Raw genomic sequence first — 20434 nt, forward strand, 5'->3', positions numbered from 1 at the left:
CTTTGTGCCTGACAACTGCAGCAGTCTCTACCAACTTTCCTCACCGAGTCACATAACCCTCCAGTCAGTCTCTCATCCACACTGCTGCCAGAGGGCTTTTCTAACTGGTAATATGATCATCTCATTCCTCTGCTCCAAATTTTCTCATGCTTCCCCATCTCCTACAAGGAGAGACAAAGACCTAGATGACATATGGCTTCTGATTTCTCGTCCAACCTCATTTCTTACAACTCCCCCTTCGTACTTATTTCCCAGAAATACTCAAGAACTCAGTGTCCTCTGCACTGGTTGTTCATAGCAAATTCTTGTCTCAAACTCTTCTTCTGTAAAGACTTCCCTAACCTTCACAATCTTTTTTTTTAACCCCTCACCTGAGGATATTTTCTTACAGTTTTTTTTTTTCTTTTTAGAGAGAGAGGGAGGGAGGAAGGGAGGAAAGAAGGGAGGGAGGGAGGGAGGGAGGGAGGGAGAGAGAGAGAGAGACATTGATCATTTGTTTCCTGTACGCGCCCCAACTGGGGATTGAACTCGTAACCTAGGTATGTACCCTGGCTGGGAATCAAACCCGTAGCCTTTTGGTGTACAGGACAATGCCCAACCAACTGAGCCACCTGGCCATACTCTTAACCACATGGACAGAGAGCCTTCTTCTCTAGTATTGTCATAAACTTTCTATATGTTCCTCTTAAAGCAATTTTTATTTTTCTACTATAGTTGGGTTTTTTTTATTGTTGTTTTTTAAATATATTTTTTCAGAGAGAGGAAGGGAGAGGGAGAGAGAAACATCAATGATGAGAGAGAATCACTGATTGGCTGCCTCCTGCACGCCCCCTACTGGGGATTGAGCCCGCAACCTGGGCATGTGCCCTTGACAGGAATCGAACCCGGGACCCTTCAGTCTTCAGGCCGACACTCTATCCATTGAGCCAAACCAGATAGGGCTATAGTTGGATTTTTTTAACTGGTGGTCTTGAGAACAAAGTGTGATGGCTCCTCAAAAGGTCAGCCATTCACAACTTGTGGTTCCCAAAATAATTCATTTTATCTACACTAATAAAAGAGAAACATGGTAATTAGCGTACGACCGCTACCCTTTTCATTGGCTAATCAGGGCGATATGCAAATTAACTGCCAACTAAGATGGCGGTTAATTTGCATACGTAGGCACAATGCAGGGAGGCGAAAGGGAAAGCAGGAACCCCCTGCCACTGACAGTGATCGGAAACCCAGGGGAGAGCTAAGAGCCAGAGGGTAAGGCAAAGGCGGCCATGATCGGAGAATCGGGCGCCTTTGCCGCCCTGGCCAGTGATAGCGAGAAGTAGGGGTGGAACCAGCAATGGGAGCTGGGCACGGGCAAAGCTGGCAGTCCCAGGAGCTTCCCAGCCCCCACCCGGCTTCTGCGATCCGTGACCGCAGAAGCTGGGTGCGGGTCAGGGAAGCGTCCGGCGCCAGCGTCCCCCGGCCGCGGCTTCCCTGCCCCGGACCCGGCTTCTGCGATCTGCGATCCATGACCGCAGAAACTGGGTGCGCCAGCTTCCCTGGCCGAGGCTTCCCTGCCCCACACCCGGCTTCTGGGATGGGTGACCTCAGAAGCCCAGTGCAGGGGCGATCACAGAAGCCAGGTGCGTGGGCAGGGAAGCAGCCTCAGCCAGCTTCCCTGGCTGGGGCTTCCCTGCCCCACACCCGGCTTCTGCAATTGGTGATGCCTATTTCTGCATGACACTTAACTGACTACCCTCCCTTGAAGCACAGAAGAAGAAGAAGCCCCCAGAAGAAGAAGCCGCCCACCTTTGGTCCTGGCACCAGTGCCTGGGGCTGGCTGCAGCCCAGGAGATGGACAAGCTACTGGCCAGAGGTCCCAGGCTGCAGCCACCCGGAGAAGCTACCAGCCCTGTGGTCCAGGGCGCCAACACCTGTGGCCAGGGAAACAGGTTCCCTCTTCTCCTACTGTAGTCATTACTTCAATATTCCCCTTCTGAATTTCTCTCCTGTGCTGCAACCCAATTCCACTTTTTATCGGAAGGATACGGAACAGAGAGAGCAGTGTTAAAAGCTTACATTTTTAAGCCGGTAAAGTTGGTACTTAAACATATAAATGGAAAACTGGAGTCCTTAAGGTAACAAAGGCTACAAAAGACAGGGACAGTGCATGACCTATTATATCCAGCAATCCATATGGGGACTGAAAACTTTGCAATGATGACAATTACTGAAGATATGAATCAACTAAAATAGTTGACAGGGACAATTCTTCCATCTTTGAAAATATTTACATCAAATCTGTTTAAATAGATTTTCATCTGCATAATATAACACATTCTGACAAGACCACCACCTCCACCAATGTGGTCAGTGTTGTGCTGTAAAATGTTTAATAGCTGAGGGAACCCCCCCGCCTCGAGTGCACAAATTTTGTGCACCCGGCTACTAGTTATTTAAAAAATAGGAATATGCTTACAGTGATATTTTTCAGGCTTAAACAGGAAAAATAAACTTCAATGTAATAAGATATTTGAGACAATAACTTCCCTGAAAAATCTGGGACAAATAGTAACTTTCAGTACTACAGAAAATTTACAGCCAAACTTAAATATATAACTCCTTGTTGTTACATCTTCTATAACTACTTATCACCACTTCTTCCTATCTTCCATTCCTCTTACAAATATGTACAAAATAAATAAAATGGATGGGGGAAAATAAAAATTGTATGGCTTCCCTTCAATCGTTAAAAATGCATTTTTTTGGGTCCCCCTTCCCCTTTTTCTACTATAGTTGTTTGAATGCCTGCCTTCTATATTATCAGCAATTTACGGGGAAGGTTGTGACTTCGTTTCATAGCACCATGCCGTCTTATGGTAGGCACTTGAATATTGTACTTCTTGATCCCTGGATATAAGGAACTTGCAATCTACTTAGGGAAAGCAGTTATATTCATGGTAAACGTTAAGTAACAATACTCTGCAGTATAAAATCATAACAGTATCTACTTCAAAACTTTGCCTGAACAATAGCATTACCTTGGGATCTTTCAAATATTCTGAAGTCCACGCTACACCCCAACCCAGTGAAAACACAATCTGTGGGAGTGGAACACAGGCATCAATAAGTTTTAAAGTTCCACATGAGAGTGTAATGTGCAGCAAGTGCGGGAAACACTGCACTAAGGAAACGAGCAGCTACGAAAGACTGTAGGAAGGTCCGGTTTAAGCTAGTCCATTCGTGTGCAAGTGGTTCAAGCTGTAGAACGTCTGGAAGTGATAGTACAGTCCTTGACATACAGCATGTCTTCCTTCTCTCTCTCTCTCTCTCTCTCGCCTTCACCCATGTTATTCCTACTGCATAAAAACCTACAGTTCTTCACTGGGCAACTTCTACTTCACTCAAATCCTTCCTCCCAACTCTCTCAGGCAGAAATAGGGTCTTCTTCCACAATCCTCCCACTAAACTTTGTATTTACTCCTTTTAAAGCAGAAGTATATGAGCTAAGACACTATAAGTCATAGCACCAATTTAATAACAGCTTTGGGACTATAAAAAACATTCTACTAAATTAAATGCATCTATGTATGTTTACACTCTGAGTTCAGAGAAGTTAAATCGGGCTTAGAATCAAGGAAATACAGTATGTTTAATATTCCCATATGAACTAAATGCAATTTTACAAGCTAAGCAAAAATATGACTATACTGTGTATTTTAAGTTTTAAAAATAACATTGGTGTATGGTTGGTTCATCATTACAAATTTGATTATACTGTTAGGACAAATTTTTCTTTTAATCCTCACCCGGGATATTTTTTTTCATTGATTTCTAGAGAAAGTGGAAGGGGGGAGGAGGAGGACGAGGAGGAGGTTGAAGAGGAGGACGAGGAAGAGGACGAGGAAGAGAAAGAGAAACATCGAGGTGAGAGAGACACATCGATTGGTTGCCTCTCACACCCTCCCGCATGAGCCCCCACCAGGACTGGGGAACCTGCAACCTAGGTAGGGTGCCCTTGACTGGGACTCAAACCTGAGACCCTTCAGTCTGCAGGCTGACACTAACCACTGAGCCAAACCGGCCATGGCTATTGTTAGAGCAATTTAAACATTTTCTTAAATTCAAGTCATAAGCTACCTGAAAAATATTACAAAGCTGCTCTGGCCAGTTGGCTCAGTTGGTTGGAGCATCGTCCCATATACCAAAGGTTGCGGTTTGATCCCAGGTCGGGGTGCGTATGGGAAGCAACGAATTGATATTTCTCTCTCACGCAGATGTTTCTCTCTTTCTCTCTCTCTTTCTCCCTCCCTCCCTTCCTCTCTCTCTAAAAATCAATAATAGCATATCCTTGGATGATTGTTAGGGGGAAAAATATTACAAAGCTTTCCCAAAATGAGAAAGAAATTATCATATATTAATAGCATATATATGAAAAATAAAATTGCTTACCTGAGTAGTGAATAAGGCTGTGTTTGAAAGATCAACAAATCATTACAGTGACCCTAATCAACATAAAAAGAAGTTATCAAGGTTTTTGATAAAAATAACTGCATTAAAAATTAAATATTTTATTTTGTAAAAGAAATTATATAAAGCAGCAAATAAATCTCTCTCCAGCTATGAACACACATGTACACATGCACGCACAAACATACACAGACATATACATATCTGTGTCCATACAAATGTTAGATATGTGGTTACCATTTTTCAGTGACCCTGTTTTTACCTAACCACAGTCTATATAATTGCAATTTTAAAAATCAGAAACATGTTTTTCTCCTAGAACAGTGAGTTCAAAATGAGAATAGTACTGGTTTTCAAGCTTTTTTGTTTTTTAAGCAGAACTTTTTTCTTTCAAATGACTTATTTTTAAATCTTCTCTTTACCCCAACTCCCTCCCAGGTGGCCCCAGGAGTCCTGGGAATTCTTCATTTGGAAATCACAGATCCAGAAGATTTTCTGAATAAGATTCTCTCATCTAAAAATTAATGTGGATGAGTCAGCAGAAAATTTTTCTAATCCTTTCAACTAGGTCTTTAGAATTTCATAATTTATGACCATGATTTTAATGAGAATTCCTATTTTAATGATAAAATTTGTATCTTAAGACTTCTAGTGCTAATAAAAAGATGACAAACTACTAAATATGATTTTTAATTAAATGCAAAGTTGTGGTTATAATTTTTTATTGAAGCACTGAATTCTCAAAGAAAGTTCTGAAACTTTCAATACATGAGTTAGGAGGCCTCATAACTATGAAAAAACCAAGTTCCCTGGAGATAACCCACCTTATTCCAGGGTTCGCCAGGTACTCAGTAGGAACAACTCTGGAGATAACTACGCCTGAAGAGATGACAGGGAGCTGGCGCCCCTTTGGTTGGGCCCTGGCTCCTGACCCGGCCCATCCCTGAAGGCTCAGTCCTGCTATGCAAACCAGGGCAACCAGTCCTGACTCCTGTCCCACCACATACAGAGGAAGGTGGCCACTCTGCTCTGAATTTCCCAAGGTGATAGGAGTGAACAGTACTCTCCAAATGCTACTCATTTATTCCTTTGACCTTAGTTTTATCAGATTTTAAAACTGGAATGCTTTAAATGCAAATGTAAAACATTTACATGTAGAAATGTAAAAGTAGTGGCAAAATATGCATAAAATATACTTTAAACATTTCAAAGTAGTTTCCTCTTGAGGGAAAAAGCTAACATGATGATATTCTAGTTATTGCTAGGTCAGTGGTTCTCAACTTTCCTAATGCCTCGACCCTTTAATACAGTTCCTCATGTTGTGGTGACCCCCAAACCATAAAATTATTTTTGTTGCTACTTCATAACTGTAATTTTGCTACTGTTATGAATCGTAATGTAAATATCTGATATGCAGGATGTATTTTCATTGTTACAAATTGAACATAATTAAAGCATAGTGATTAATCACAAAAACATTATGTAATTATATATGTGTTTTCCGATGGTCTTAGGCGACCCCTGTGAAAGGGTCGTTCGACCCCCAAAGGGGTCGCGACCCACAAGTTGAGAACCACTGTGCTAGGTAGAAAATTTCATGAGTACTTACTACACTAAGTACTAATATACATTATATATTCATATGTATCAAATATTACAAGTATTTTAATTCCATAAAATTATAAAAGCTCTTCTTAATAATTTGACTAATGAAGTTAATAGCCCTATTTTGATTTGTAAACCAACAATATCCTAAATCAGTGATGGCGAACCTTTTGAGCTCGGCGTGTCAGCATTTTGAAAAACCCTAACTTAACTCTGGTGCTGTGTCACATAAAGAAATTTTTTGATTTGCAACCATAGTAAAACAAAGACTTATATTTTTGATATTTATTTTATATATTTAAATGCCATTTAACAAAGAAAAATCAACCAAAAAAATGAGTTCGCGTGTCACCTCTGACACGCGTGTCACCTCTGACACGCGTGTCATAGGTTCGCCATCACTGTCCTAAATGCTTCTCCACAGCCACTTATTCTGAAGATTAGTCATACCACAGAGGAACATTTCATGCCTTCCATATTTTGCAATGTGAGAAATGGGCATAATTAAATAACCATTTAGGATGAATAACACAATTACTCAGAGGAAATATTTAGATAGGAAATTTTCTTACTGTATCCAAGGAAAGTAAATCATCTTTGCTCCCACCAAATACCATTATTTCATTTTCTTTTCCCAAACAGGCTGTGTGCCATAACCTATGATTGAGAAATATAAACAGAGTGAAATACTACCAAGGAAGAAGCTGTATATCACATATTAATCAACTGCACACTCTAAAATGTAATCTCTTTCAAAAAAGGATAGATTTTAAACATTCCTCTAGAACAGTGGTCGGCAAACTCATTAGTCAACAGAGCCAAATATCAACAGTACAACGATTGAAATTTCTTTTGAGAGCCAAATTTTTTAAACTTAAAACTATATAGATAGGTACATTGTTATTAACTTAATTAGTGTACTCCTAAGCCGGCCTTTGCTAAAAACGTCCTCAATCTGATTGAGGTACGTTCGCTGAGGTCGACCCCTTCCAACTCTCCCATCCACACTCGTCTTGTATACTTGTTTCGTCTATCTCCTTTCCGAAAACCGACTTCTGCGCATGGGCCACGAAGTTTCAATCGCACTGTACGTGCGCGCCCACACGTGGTATTTTGTGGAAGAGCCACACTCAAGGGGCCAAAGAACCGCATGCGGCTAGCGAGCCACGGTTTGCCGACCACTGCTCTAGAATCATGAGAGGATTCGATTCTAGAGTTCATTAAATCATATCATTTCAATTAAAGAGATGACCCCCAATAACTCTTTCCCATTATATCCCCCAATCTTTTTCTAATCTCTTTATCACATAGGTATTGAAATATTTTAGTCACAAAATGAAATAATTTTAAAAATATAGCTGGGTGTGGCTCAGTGGCTGAGCATTGATCCAGAAACCAAGAGGTCACCAGTTCGATTCCCAGGCAGGGCATATGCATGGGTTGCAGACTCAATTCCCAGAAGGCGGCATGCAGGAGGCAGCCAATTGATGATTCTCTCTCATCATTGATGTTTCAATCTCTCTCTCCCTCTCCCTTCCCTTCTGAAATCAATAAAAATGTATTTTAAAAAATAAAAATAAAAATGAACTGACCAACAGAAATAGCCGCCTTTCCCATTCTTCTTCTTACTATCTGCCATCTTACTGCCCTCATCATTTTTGATTCTTTCTTTCCTGCTCTCTTTTCCCCCATCACCTGACAAATCCAATTTGGCATTTTCTTTTCATTTACATTGTCACACTATCACTCTGGGTACAGAATACCATACATGTTCCTCCTTTTTCTGCCTCCAATCTTTCTCACTATATAGCTGCTATGTAATATTTTTAACCATGACATTTCCTGATCAAGAAGCACCTGTGCCATTTTTCTTCTCCTAATATTTATGACCAACAGCTATTTCTTTTTCCTATAAAACTAACTCTTGCCTCTCCCCAAATGAACCTTCTCTTCAGCCAACTTCATCTACTTGCGTCCCTAAGAGTGAAGCTTAGATGTCTCTAGGCTTTTGTTCACCCGATTTCCTAGTCTAGAATGAGAAGTCATTCTCTCAGGGCCTTAAAAAAAAGACTCAAAATTCCCAAATGCAACCCAAACTGGCTCTGTCATCCTCTCTATTCCGCATCTGTCAACATTTTGTGCTCATTTTATAATCTATCTTACATTTGAAGATAAACTCCTCTATATACTGCTTTGTTTGATGTATGTGTCTTTACCTCCCCACAAAAACTATAAGATCCTTAAAGCCAGAAGTTGCTACCATAGTGTGCTGGAGCTGGTTTGTCGGCTCGCTAAAGCCAGCTGGGCACATCGCTATCCAACTTCATGCTCAGTGACATGCTGGTAGTGTGAAATGGCCATGGTGGAAATCAGCAAATGCTACAAACTAGGGCTTTTTTTTGGTTTGTTTTTATGGGAAGCAGTGTAAACTGTTTACCAGCACATCACTGGAATTTGGGTAATTGAATTTTATGCTTCTCTTTCAAAATGCCCACTATGGTGTTCTGCATCCAGTAGTAGACCAAAAACTTTTGATTAACAAAAGCAAACACAAAATGCCAGCATAATTTATTCAGTAATTAAACAAATCATTCATCAAGGAGTGGAGCATCTAATGTGTTTTTTAAAATGGTGTGATAGCTCATATCCATCTCCAGTTTCACATTATTTACCAAGAACAGTTTTATGGTTTTAAAAAGTTCAATATTTCTCGGGGCTCAAACTCTCATAAATTTCTCAATTTTAAAAGATAAATTGAGGGTTTATAAAGTCATTGATTTGATTTTGAGAGTACTTTGATTACTTCTCTTAACACACCAAATTGCTGATGCAACAGATTCTACAAACAATTACATTAATTACTTATTTTATTATCACATAACTTATTTTTAGCACATTAATCCTTTTACTTAACTTCCACAAGTGCAAACAGTGGGATTATGCACAATTTGTTAAATCAATTCCTTTCCTCAAACAATCATGACACAAGCAATGACAAAAGCACTGGGGACCCAGGATAGAACTGAGTCAGTAGAGACTTTGTTTGGGAAATACTCTGCCCAATTCTCCAACTTGTATGTTAGACCATGCTTTGATATTAATCATTCGTAACACCCAGATTATGTTGTGAGGTCAGAAAAGGGGACGGGAAGAGAGATTGAGTAAAGGAGATAGAATATGATGAAGTCCTCATATGTGGGAAAGAATAGCTTAACTTACTGGAGAGAAGGTCACATAACCTTGGCAATGCTCATGGGATACAATAGTACCTAAGGCTCTGAAGACCAACACCTGGTTAGACATCTTTTAGACATTTAAGAAAGTTCTTTGCTGACAGCTATCTACACAGAGGATCAGATATGGCTAGATAGGTGGCTTCTCAACCAAGCATCGTTTTGTCTAAGGTGAGACCTGTAGAAGAGAGAGCAACAGTGTAGGGTCTCAACCAGTGGCAATTCTGTCCCCATAGGGACATTTGACAATATACGGAGATATTTTTGGTCATCATAACTCCAGGTTGGGTGGGGGGCAGTACCACTGGCATCTTGTGGGTAGAGGCCAGAGATGCTGTTAAACATCCTCCAATGCATAGGACGCCTCTCAAAATAAATAATTTGGTCCAAAATGTCAATAGTGCTGAAGTTGAGAAACCTGCTGTAGAATTACAAGAGGAGAATTGGGCAGCTTACATTTCAAATTATAGCTTGGAAAAGTTTGCACAAAATGCACATAGATGTTAAGTCATTCTCACTTTTATAAAAAAAATTAGTATATACACACATATATGTTCTCCTTACACTAAACTGTATCCCACCTGTTCTCCTCCTCACCTCATACCTGAAGATAGCTCTGCCTCTGTCTTATCTGCCTTATGGAAACTCTGGCCTGGACTGCAGCATCGGAGAACACTGGAAAGCCTTTCCTGCCTGGATTTTGGTGACATCTAGCTTGCAACCTGATGTTTTTCTACAGACTGACAGTTTCTGTCCTCTCACAGCTGCTCTAAACTTATCACCTAAACATGCTAATAAAGCATATTATTTACATGACACATAAGCTGAATTAAAAAAATCTCTTTACATAGCTCAGTTCTAACTAGTATATTATTGTTTATAGTTGTATTACTTTAATCATTAAGGATTTAAATATAAAATAGCAATTTAAAAATTAAACATTCTTACTACCACTTTAGTCTATAATTAATGCATTCATATAATCAAGCAAATGGAAGAGAACAAAGAGCTTATCTAATCCAAGTCCCTCATTTCACAGATGAAGAAAATGATGCTCAGTTTCGTAAGTGACTTTCCCAAAGCCAAAATGCTAACTAGTAGCTGAGCAAGGACTAGAATTCTGAGCTCCTATATCTTAATATAAAACTCTTTAAATTAAAATACACATTACAAAAGATCCAGAATTGCTAAAGTAATATATTCCAATGAATTTTTATATATAAAAATATAAGAATCATATATATATAATTATGATAAACTCTAAATATATTATGCATATTAATATAGAGATATAAAATGAGATATATTAAATATTTTCAGGTCTTTTTCTCAAGTTACTTGTTATATATTAAATTACTGAAATGCATGTCATTAAGTTGACTTCACATTAGTATAAATAATCTATAGAAAAAAACTGAAATACATGGCATGAAAAAGAATAAAATCTATTACTAACTATAATAATTATAATGTGCTAAACTTGAATTTTTTATGAATATATCTTTATTATACCATCAATCAAATTAGAAAAAAATAAGAATGACAGTAGAGTCTGGCCAGTGTGGCTCAGTGGCTGAGCATTGGCCCATGAACCAAGAGGTCACCTGTTTGATTCCTGGTCAGGGCACATGCCCGGGTTGCAGGAGGCAGCTGATCGATGTTTCTCTCTATCCCTCTCCCTTCCTCTCTGTGAAAAATCAATAAAATATACTTTAAAAAAATAAAATAAAAATAAAAAAGCATTACAGTATTAATGTGGTTTTCTTTGTAGTTTAATAATAGTATATTGTTTCTACAATTTTTTGTAGAAAATTATACTCTATAATATACCACAAATAACTAACATGTTTTTTAAAAAATTCACATTAATAAACATTATTAAGATAGTTTAATATAGAAAAATAATAACCTGCCATCTACTTGATCAACATAAAAGCAAATTCCCCATTAAATTGCTCTCAACCTCTTCCATAAACAAATAACTATTGCTAAAGCCAACTCCATTCTTGTCTACTTATTAAAAATAGTAACATTATATACTTTCAATTTCTTAAGCCTTTTCATATTTATCAGGCAAGATTATGCATTTACCTAAAAGAATAATAGTTTCAAATATGCAAATATGGGTAGAAACTGAATAGATTATTTCTAACAATCAGATATCATTTAAATGATAATTAAATTATTTAGGTAATATCAAGCTTATTTGAAAGACATCCTTCCTGGTGATTTATGGTTTTAATGGCAAACACTATAAATTCAGTGCTATATTTTAATACTTTAAAAATTCTTAACTATTTTACTATTTATCAACTTCTAAACTTACCTAGGTCTTGTTTTAGGTAAATATGTCAGTTGTTTCCAACAATTTGTTATGACATTATGAATCCAACCATCACCTGCAATATTGTGACAGTTCAAAAATTAAGACCAGGTCTTTGGAATAAAATTTTAATTTTTATCCAAATTTATCATGCTATCTTTATGCAGCTATCTGATGTGTATGCATATTTTCTCATAAAATTTTTCAGAGATATACAAAAGTAGAGTAAACATAACAATAGACCCACATATATCCCAGACTCAACAACTATCCAAATTTTGTCATATGTGCTCCACTTATTTCTTTTTATTATTGTTGTTATTCAGTTATTCTAAAGCAAATTCTAAATCTCTGATCATTTTCCCCATACATACTTCAATAAGCATTACTTTAAAAAAATTGATTTTTTTTACATACCTACAACAGCTTTGTCACATAACTGCAATGCCATTATCACAGTCAACAAAACTAAAAATTATTTCTTAGTATTATGTAAGACACATATGACCACATCTTAAGCTGAATCTATAAAGGAGGAAATTGACTGGACTAAGAGTTAGGGCATTTACAGATGGGTACTATACTTATCAGGATGATCACTTTTTCTACACATGAAACTAATATAATAGTGTATATCAACTATAATTGCAAAATAAGTTAATTTAAAATAAAAAAAACACTTTTTAAAGAATTAGGACACTTAATTCCCCATAGGCCAAAGACCAAAACCAGCAAATAGGAGTCAGACACAATAATGCTGCCCAGCAAATATGGCTCAATGGTTAAGCGTCGACCCATGAACTAAGGGTTTACCGGTTCAATTCTCAGTCGGGCACATGCCTGGGTTGCAGCTCTATCCCCAATGAGGGGCATGCAGGAGGCAGCCAATCGATGTTTCTCTTTCATTGATGTTTCTATCTATCTTCTCCCTTCCTCTCTCTCTAAAATCAATAAAAACATATTTTTTAAAAAGAAAATAAAAACACTAACGGCTCATAAAGATATGATATTAAACAACCTCTAGTGAAATGGGTAAATGTTAGCTTTTTTATTAGATTCCAAATCTTTTTTTTTTTTTTTGTTAATCCTCACCCAAGGATATTTTTTCATTGATTTTTTTAGAGAGAGTGGAAGGGAGAGGGAGAGATGGAGAGAGAAAACACTGATGTGAGAGAGACACATAGATTGGTTGGTTGCCTCCCACAAGTGCCCTGACCAGGGCCTGCAACCAAGATACACGCCCTTAATCAGAATCGAATCTGGGACCCTTCAGTCCGTGGGCCAATGCTCTATCCACTAAGCCAACCTGGGTAGGGCAGATTCCAAATCTCTTTTAATTAAAATGTCCAAAAACTGAAGAAGCATAATATTCTGCAACAGTTAACACCCCCTGCTAGAAACTGCTGTTTCAAATCAACCTCTGGAGTTTGTTGGCCAGCAGACTGCAATATACACAGTTGATGCTCAATAAATTTTTGTTGAAAAAAATATAGTTTTTTCCAAATCCTATATAAGATTATAGAAATTGTTTTCATTGTATATAAGTTATCTTAACGAAAACATCTGTAGCCATAGAAAACTTTTGAGTTAAGAAAATACTAGTATACAACATTTAGCATGTCAAACTAAGAAATGGATATTCTTGGTCTATCCTGATGGCGTGATTTTACTGCTGAAAGAAAAACTGCATTTCAAAACCTTTGGGATCAGCAGTGACAGGAGTTTTAAAAATTTTAGCTAATCACTTTCCTTTATAGTTTGGGAACAAAGAAAAAAGCAACAGGCCTCCCCACCTTATATTTCCAGAGCATTCTGGAAAAGGCTGCTCTTCTAATCTCCATTCCAGCCTACAGTATAAGCATCTGGATGAAAAATCAGGAGGAGATAGAATCGTAGGCTACTATAGTTGAAAGGGGCTTTAATTCACCTAGGTTCAACCACCCTTCCTTTTCTCTACACCTAGGAAACAGGAGAACATCGAGAGCCAAGGCTACAGAAGCAAAGGGGTCTTCCAGTTCTAATTCTCAGTGCAAGCATATAGTTGGGGATAAAATAAAGGTAAAGCATAAAATCAGAAAAAAAGGAATATACCTTAAGTATAAAATACAACTTAGAACAAAGAAGATAATAACTGTAGGCTAAACATGAATTCACTTACTTAATGGAATATTGTCTGCACTTAGCCCACCAAATAAGAAAAGCTTATCATCAGCTATTGGTGTTAAAGTATGCCATGATCGATGTTTAGGGTTTTCTCCAGTAATAGGAATCCTGTGGCAAAAATATAAATATAAAAATCTAGGTGCTGTGTTAGTTAAAATAAATGGTTTTCAATAATCTTAAAGGGAAAAACTGCTCTCACTAATTTAAAATTTTTTAAAAATTATTTGGTGAGTTTAAACAACCTTTTCACGTAGTGTCTATTCCACCTGGTCATAGAACACAGATTAAAAATTAATTCCCAGTTAATTCACAATGCATACTCGGCATCATTCTTGTTGGTTAATCAATACAACTTCCTCAAGTGTTTCAACATAATTATTTTCATGGCTATAACCTTTAACTGTTGTTTCATGTTTAATTTTGTGTTTTCAGCAGATTTCCTCAATGGTATTATGGGCTTTTGTTGTTGTTTTTACTTGGTCTATTTGTTGTAGACTTTCCCAAAGCATTCTCTTCACTCTAGCTTCAAAACAAAAGCATGCAAGCCATTCCAGATCCAGGAAAAAAACTCTACTAAAGGTTACAAACAAATACTGTTCTATTCCTTAAAAAACAGAAACAGGCCGGAACCGGATTGGCTCAGTGGATAGAGCGTCGGCCTGCGGACTGAAGGGTCCCGGGTTCGATTCCGGTCAGGGGCATGTGCCTGGGTTGCGGGCACATCCCCAGTGGGAGATGTGCGGGAGGCAGCTGGTCGATGTTTCTCTCTCATCGATGTTTCTGGCTCTCTATCTCTCTCCCTTCCTCTCTGTGAAAAATCAATAAAATATATTAAAAAAAAAAAAAAAACAGAAACAGAAGTAAAAACATAAGCACAGAAGTTTAACTAATTTAGGAGGTGAGAAGGCACCATTCTCCAGTATTCTGGAATGCTCCAGAAGGACATGGGCCATTTGTAGAAGATGTTATTTGCTTTTCTCTAAACTGGAAATATTTTTATTTATTGTTTTTATTTACTACAAAAAACATTTTTATTAGAAAACATTCAACCACAAAAATATTTAATGTTTTATATAATCCTGTTTTCCAGCAATAAGAAACAATAATTTGGTATATATGTTTCCGGATTTTAATGTGCATATATTTATTAAAAATTATAAATGGGGCCCAGCTGGAGTGGCTCAATGACTGAGCATCGACCTATGAACCAGGAGGACACGGTTCAATTCCCAATCAGGGCACATGCCCAGATTGTGGGAGGCAGCCAATCAATGATTCTCTTTCATCGTTTGATATATATCTCTCTCTATATATATCTCTCTCCCTCTCCCTTCCTCTCTGAAATCAATAAAAATATATTTTAAAAAATTATAAATGGGATATGTTCCATTCTGTAATTTTTTTCACTTTACTAGAATGTCATAGAATATTTCCATGAAGTAGATTCCTTTGCTAATGGAAGCATGGCAGCCCTTTGGGCAGATGTACTATGATTTAAACAATCCCCACTTGTGGGCATGAAGGTTGATCTTAAGTTTTTGTTTTCATAAATAATGTTGCAATAAACATTTTTGTGTATGCACACGCACATAAATATACTTGTCCAATTATTGTCTTCAGAGAAATTCTGGATCAAAGTAGAAATTCCATTTTCTATTTTAAACATATTGCCAGACTACCCTCCAGAAAAACTGTACCAAATTAGACTTCTTCTAATTATGTTGTTACAACCTGGCACACACTGGTCATTTGTAATTATTTTTATCTGATAGCGAAAACTAGTTTTACTAGTATTTCCCTTTCTTTAATATTCTATGAAGTTGAACATCTTTTAAAAATAATTTTGCCTATTTATATGTTTTTTATGAGTTGCTCATTCATGTTCTTTGTCCACTTCCCTATTGAATTATTTGTCTTTTGTTTTTTTTACTGACTTAGTTTTGCAGATCTCAGCCCACTCTGTTAGAAATACTACAAATATTATATAAAGTATATGACTGTCTCACCACTATGCTGAACACATGACACTAATACAAAATAATATTAAATGTATAGTGTAATTAAAAAAATTTAAAAATTAAAAAGAAAAATTCAAAATAAAAAATACTATGTAATTCAAACAAACCTAAAAAAGAAATACTATAAATATTACTTCTAATTTATTTTTTGTTTGCATTTGCCAATCTGCCTTTTAATTTTTGTGATATATTTTTTAACACAGAAATAATTAATTCTTAAGTAGTTTTGTCAACCTATCTTTTAATTTATGAATTTTGAGTTTATATCATTTTTAGAAAAGCCTTCTCCATGCAAGATTTTATAGATAATCTGCTTTTTTTTACACTCTTGTGGTTTCATTTTTTATAGCATTTATACTTTGAAATAATATATAGCTCTGCGTTCATCTCATTACATGAACAGATGAATTGATAGCTAAACATATTTATTCTATTGCTAAGTATAGATTATGAACCATAAATAAAATCTGACTTTTAGCCACTCCATTATCTGTTCACCTGTGATGACCCTATTCAACTGTTCCTTTATTTCTTCTACTGACCAGTCCTAAAGAACATAGTATATAAAACCAGTACTTTTACATAATCAATTTTCAACTGCTAGTATTCTCATGTTTTATGTAGTTGGGTTAAAAAACAAACTCTAATCTATATAGTCTTTGCTTAGACATATTATCTGAAGAGAAAAATATAATAATTCAGTTTTAGAGACCCCAATTTGGATTATGGTGCACACACATATACAGACACACACAGAAATGCCTATAGGTAAAAACAAACACATTTCATACTTACCTTCCAGACCAAATCCAGGTATCTAAGTTTAGATAGTGCAAATCATTCATCCTAGTTTGCTAAAATAAAAGTGTGTTAAACTGGTCAGTGTTTTACATCTTTCATAAGCTAAAATTTTGTCTTTAAAATAGTTTCTATTAAAAGTAGATTATATCTATTTTACTTAACATCATAAGTTTATATATTGGGAAACAATGCTTAGCACTAATAAAGTTAACATAGAGCTATCAAATTAATGTGTCAAGGGGGAAAGGAAGAAATGAGTTTAAACTAACAGGATTTAGATGATAAGAAATGAAACTTTTCTAATAATACACTAAAGTGAAGGATTCTCCTCATTAAAATGTGATTTATCTGTGATTACTCATTATGGTCTGTTTGGGAACAGAAGATAAAAGTTATTGAAGGACACTATCATTTCTAGATTTTTTTAATGTTCAGTTGTTCTATAAATTCAGAGGATATGATTTTATAAGAAGCATCACACATAAAAAGATCATACTAACCAAAACACGTCCACCAAAGATATAGCCCTTATTTCCAAGAACTGCACACGTGTGTGCGGCTCGTGGCTGTGGGGGGACTCCACCCTGCAAGCAGAGAGCAGAAAACAGTGCAAAACCTGAGACTTGTGAAATCGCATTCTTATGCTTAGAATGAAAAATACTTGACTGCTAAGTCACCATTACCTCTGTGATTCCGTTAGAAAGCCTAATGTCAATTCCACTCTAAATCAGTGCTTTTCAACCACTGTGCCGCAGCAGGCACACTGGTATGCCACAAGAATTTTTAAAACATGCAATACCTGACTTTTTAGCCAGGGACACTGACCTCTTCTTTCTTAGATTATGAAATTAAAACACTGACACCCTAGCTGGTTTGACTCAGTGGAGAGAGCATCGGCCTGTGGACTGAAGGGTCCTGGGTTCGATTCTAGTCAAGGCACATGCCTGGGTTGCAAGCTTGATCCCAGTGTAGGGCTTACAGGAGGCAGCCGATCAATGATTCTCTCTCTTTCCCTCTTCCTTCTTCTCTAAAATCAATAAAAATGTATTTTAAAAATATATTATTTTTTTTAAAGGATTACTTGTTTTTTAAAAAAATGACAACAGCTGTTGTTCAGTAGTTAGAGCACTGGCCCACACACCAAAGGGTGGTGGATTTGATTCCCAGTCAAGGGCACATACCTGAGGTTGCATGTTTGATCCCAACCCTGGTTGGGGCATGTGCGGGAGGCAACCAATTGATGTGTCTCTCTCACATTGATGTTTCTCTCCCTCCCCTGATCCCTGCCTCCCTCTACTCTCTCTCTAAAAATCAATGAGGAAAAAATGACAAGTCACCACAACAATAGATGTCTGGGTGTGAATGGATCAAAATTATACCAAATTTTTTTTGTAGGATTAGCAAAAAATATATATATTGGTGTGCTGCAGAATTTTAGTAATTAGTTCATGCATGCCATGAGATGAAAAAGGTTGAAAATCACTGCTCTAAATAGTAAGATACCTCGTTTTATTGTGCTTCACCTTATTGCGCTTTGTAGATGTTGCATTTTTTAATAAATTGAAGGTTTGTGGCAACTCTGCATCAAGCAAGTCCATCAATGCCATTTTTCCAACAGAATTTGCTCACTTCATGTCTGTGTCACATTTTGGTAAGTCTCAAAATATTTCAAACTCTTTTTATTATTATTATATTTATTTTTATTTATTATCACTACGGTGTCGGGTGAATTTCCCGCCAAAATATAAGATGGCGCGGGCAATTATTTAGGTTTCCCGCGCAAAATCAGAGTTAGTTTAAAATGCCTATATCTTTTGAAGTATGGGTTCGATTGAAATGAAATTTTCGGTTTCTTGTGTAAAAAATGAAAATTTATTCAATCACAGACATTTTTTTATCTATTCAGTACATAAATAATTCGATATATATAAACTAAATACGAAAAACCAAAAAAATACTTATTACCTAAAAATATACACATATTTTTAAAGTTTAAAATAAAATTTTCATAATAAATCAAAACAAATAGAAATTAATAGTTTTTTAGCGTATGATATTTTTCAAAACACGCCCCTTTATGTAGAGGTATATTGCAAAATTTGCACATGTAGCGTGTCTCACTGCGCAATTTATGAACGGAACATACGCGACACCTTCTCAAAATGTTTTTCTTTTTTCCACTTCCGACAATTGCCTGTAACGTATGCTTTCTCATGTCCATCGATAGCCTGCATGGTGTTCTCTACTTACAAGGGATTTTTATGATACCTATTACCCCAATGGGTATGAAACGGTTCGCATACGCAGGTAGGTATCTTTGTGAACGGCAAACAAACAAATATTTGGTAATACGCAGTTACAATCGGCCCGAGTTTACACGTTTCCCGCACTCCACCGCAAATCTATATGAACCGAGTTAAGACGGCTCCCGCGGAGTACGCGCAATTCACGCGAGCCGACTTAACTCGTTTCCCGCAATCCAAGTGTTATTATTATTATAAAGATTCGTGCAATAGGCTTTCCCTTCCCCTGGCTGCCGGCACCGGTTTTCCTCAGGCACCCAGGACCCAGGCCTTCGCTCCGGCCAGAGCCACTTTCAAGCATTCGCTTCCCTGCCCCGCCGCCCCAGGTGGGGTCACACACGGGACACCCGCCGCACTGGGTCGCAGATAGCAGGCCCGGATGGTGGCGGGGCAGGCGGGATGGCGCTGTCCCGCCCTGCCTGCAGTATGCAAATTAGCCACCATCTTTGTTGGCGGTTAATTTGCATATCTCGCTGATTGGCCCATGGGAGGCGCAGTGAAGGTACGGTCAATTACCATGTTTGTCTATTATTAGATAGGATTTGTTATGGTGACCTGTGATCAGTGATCTTTGATGTTACTGTTGTAATTGTTTTGGAGGTGCCAAGAAAAGCACCCATGTAAGACAGCAAACTTAACAGATAAATATTGTGTGTGTTCTGACTGTTGCTCTGACTGGCCATTACCCATCTTTGTCCCTCTCCTCAGGCCTTCCTATTCCCTAAGACACAACAATATTGAAATTAGGCCAATTAGGAACCCTAGAATGGCCTCTAAGTGTTCAAGTGAAAGCAAGTGTCACATGCCTCTCACTTTAAATCAAAAGCTACAAATGACTCAGCTTAGTGAATAAGGCATGTCAAAAGCAGAGATAGATCGAAAGCTGAGAGAAGCTGAAAGCTAGGCTTCTTGTACCAGTTAGCCAAGATGTGAATGAAAATGAAAAGTTCTTGTCCTAGCTGGTTTTGCTCAGTGGATAGAGCGTCGGCCTGCAGATTGAAGGGTCCTGGGTTCGACTCTGGTTAAGGGCACATGCTCAGGTTGTGGGCTCGATCCCCAGTAGGGGGCATGCAAGAGGCAGCTGATCAATGATTCTCTCATCATTGATGTTTCTATCTCTCTCTACCTCTCCCTTCCTCTCAGAAATCAATAAAAAAATATTTTAAAAAAGAAAAGAAAATGAAAAGTTCTTGAAGGAAATTGAAAAAGCTACTCCAGTAAACACATCAATGATAAAAAAAAAAGTGAGATGTTCTTATTGCTGATATTCAGGAAGTTTTAGTGATCTAGAGACAGGATCAAAGCAGACCAAACATCCCATAAGCCAAAGCCTGATACAGAGCAAGGCCCTAACTCTCTTCAATTCTATGAAAGCTGAAAAAAGTGAGGAAGTTGCAGAAGAAAAATTTAAGGCTGGCAGTGGTTGATTTGTGAGGCTTAAGGGGGAAAAAGCCATCTCCAAAACATAAAGGGCAAGGTGTAGCAGTAAATGCTGATGTAGAAGTTGCAGCAAGTTATCCAGAAAATCTAGCTAAGATA

General features: G+C 37.4%; 1 protein-coding gene across 4 annotated transcripts in view; it reads right to left on the minus strand.

Moving 5' to 3' along the window:
- The window catches only part of KLHDC1 (kelch domain containing 1), a 114456-nt gene that overhangs the window by 14823 nt on the left and 79199 nt on the right, over positions 1-20434 (minus strand). For 3 of the 4 annotated variants that reach the window (XM_070431470.1, XM_070431454.1, XM_070431463.1), the window contains 6 exons: positions 17093-17176; positions 16587-16645; positions 13769-13881; positions 11614-11686; positions 6627-6711; positions 4432-4484 (listed from right to left, as the gene is read on the minus strand). In XM_070431470.1, coding sequence (XP_070287571.1) covers positions 4432-4484; positions 6627-6711; positions 11614-11686; positions 13769-13881; positions 16587-16645; positions 17093-17176 — 467 coding nt within the window. Of the gene's footprint in view, positions 1-3020; positions 3081-4431; positions 4485-6626; positions 6712-11613; positions 11687-13768; positions 13882-16586; positions 16646-17092; positions 17177-20434 lie in introns of all 4 variants that reach the window. The other variant, XM_070431479.1, reaches the window with a different exon arrangement.

Source organism: Myotis yumanensis, unplaced genomic scaffold, assembly GCF_028538775.1.
Source record: "Myotis yumanensis isolate MYYU_CA2020_CCGP unplaced genomic scaffold, mMyoYum1.0.hap1 SCAF_1, whole genome shotgun sequence".
Taxonomy (NCBI): Eukaryota; Metazoa; Chordata; class Mammalia; order Chiroptera; family Vespertilionidae; genus Myotis; species Myotis yumanensis.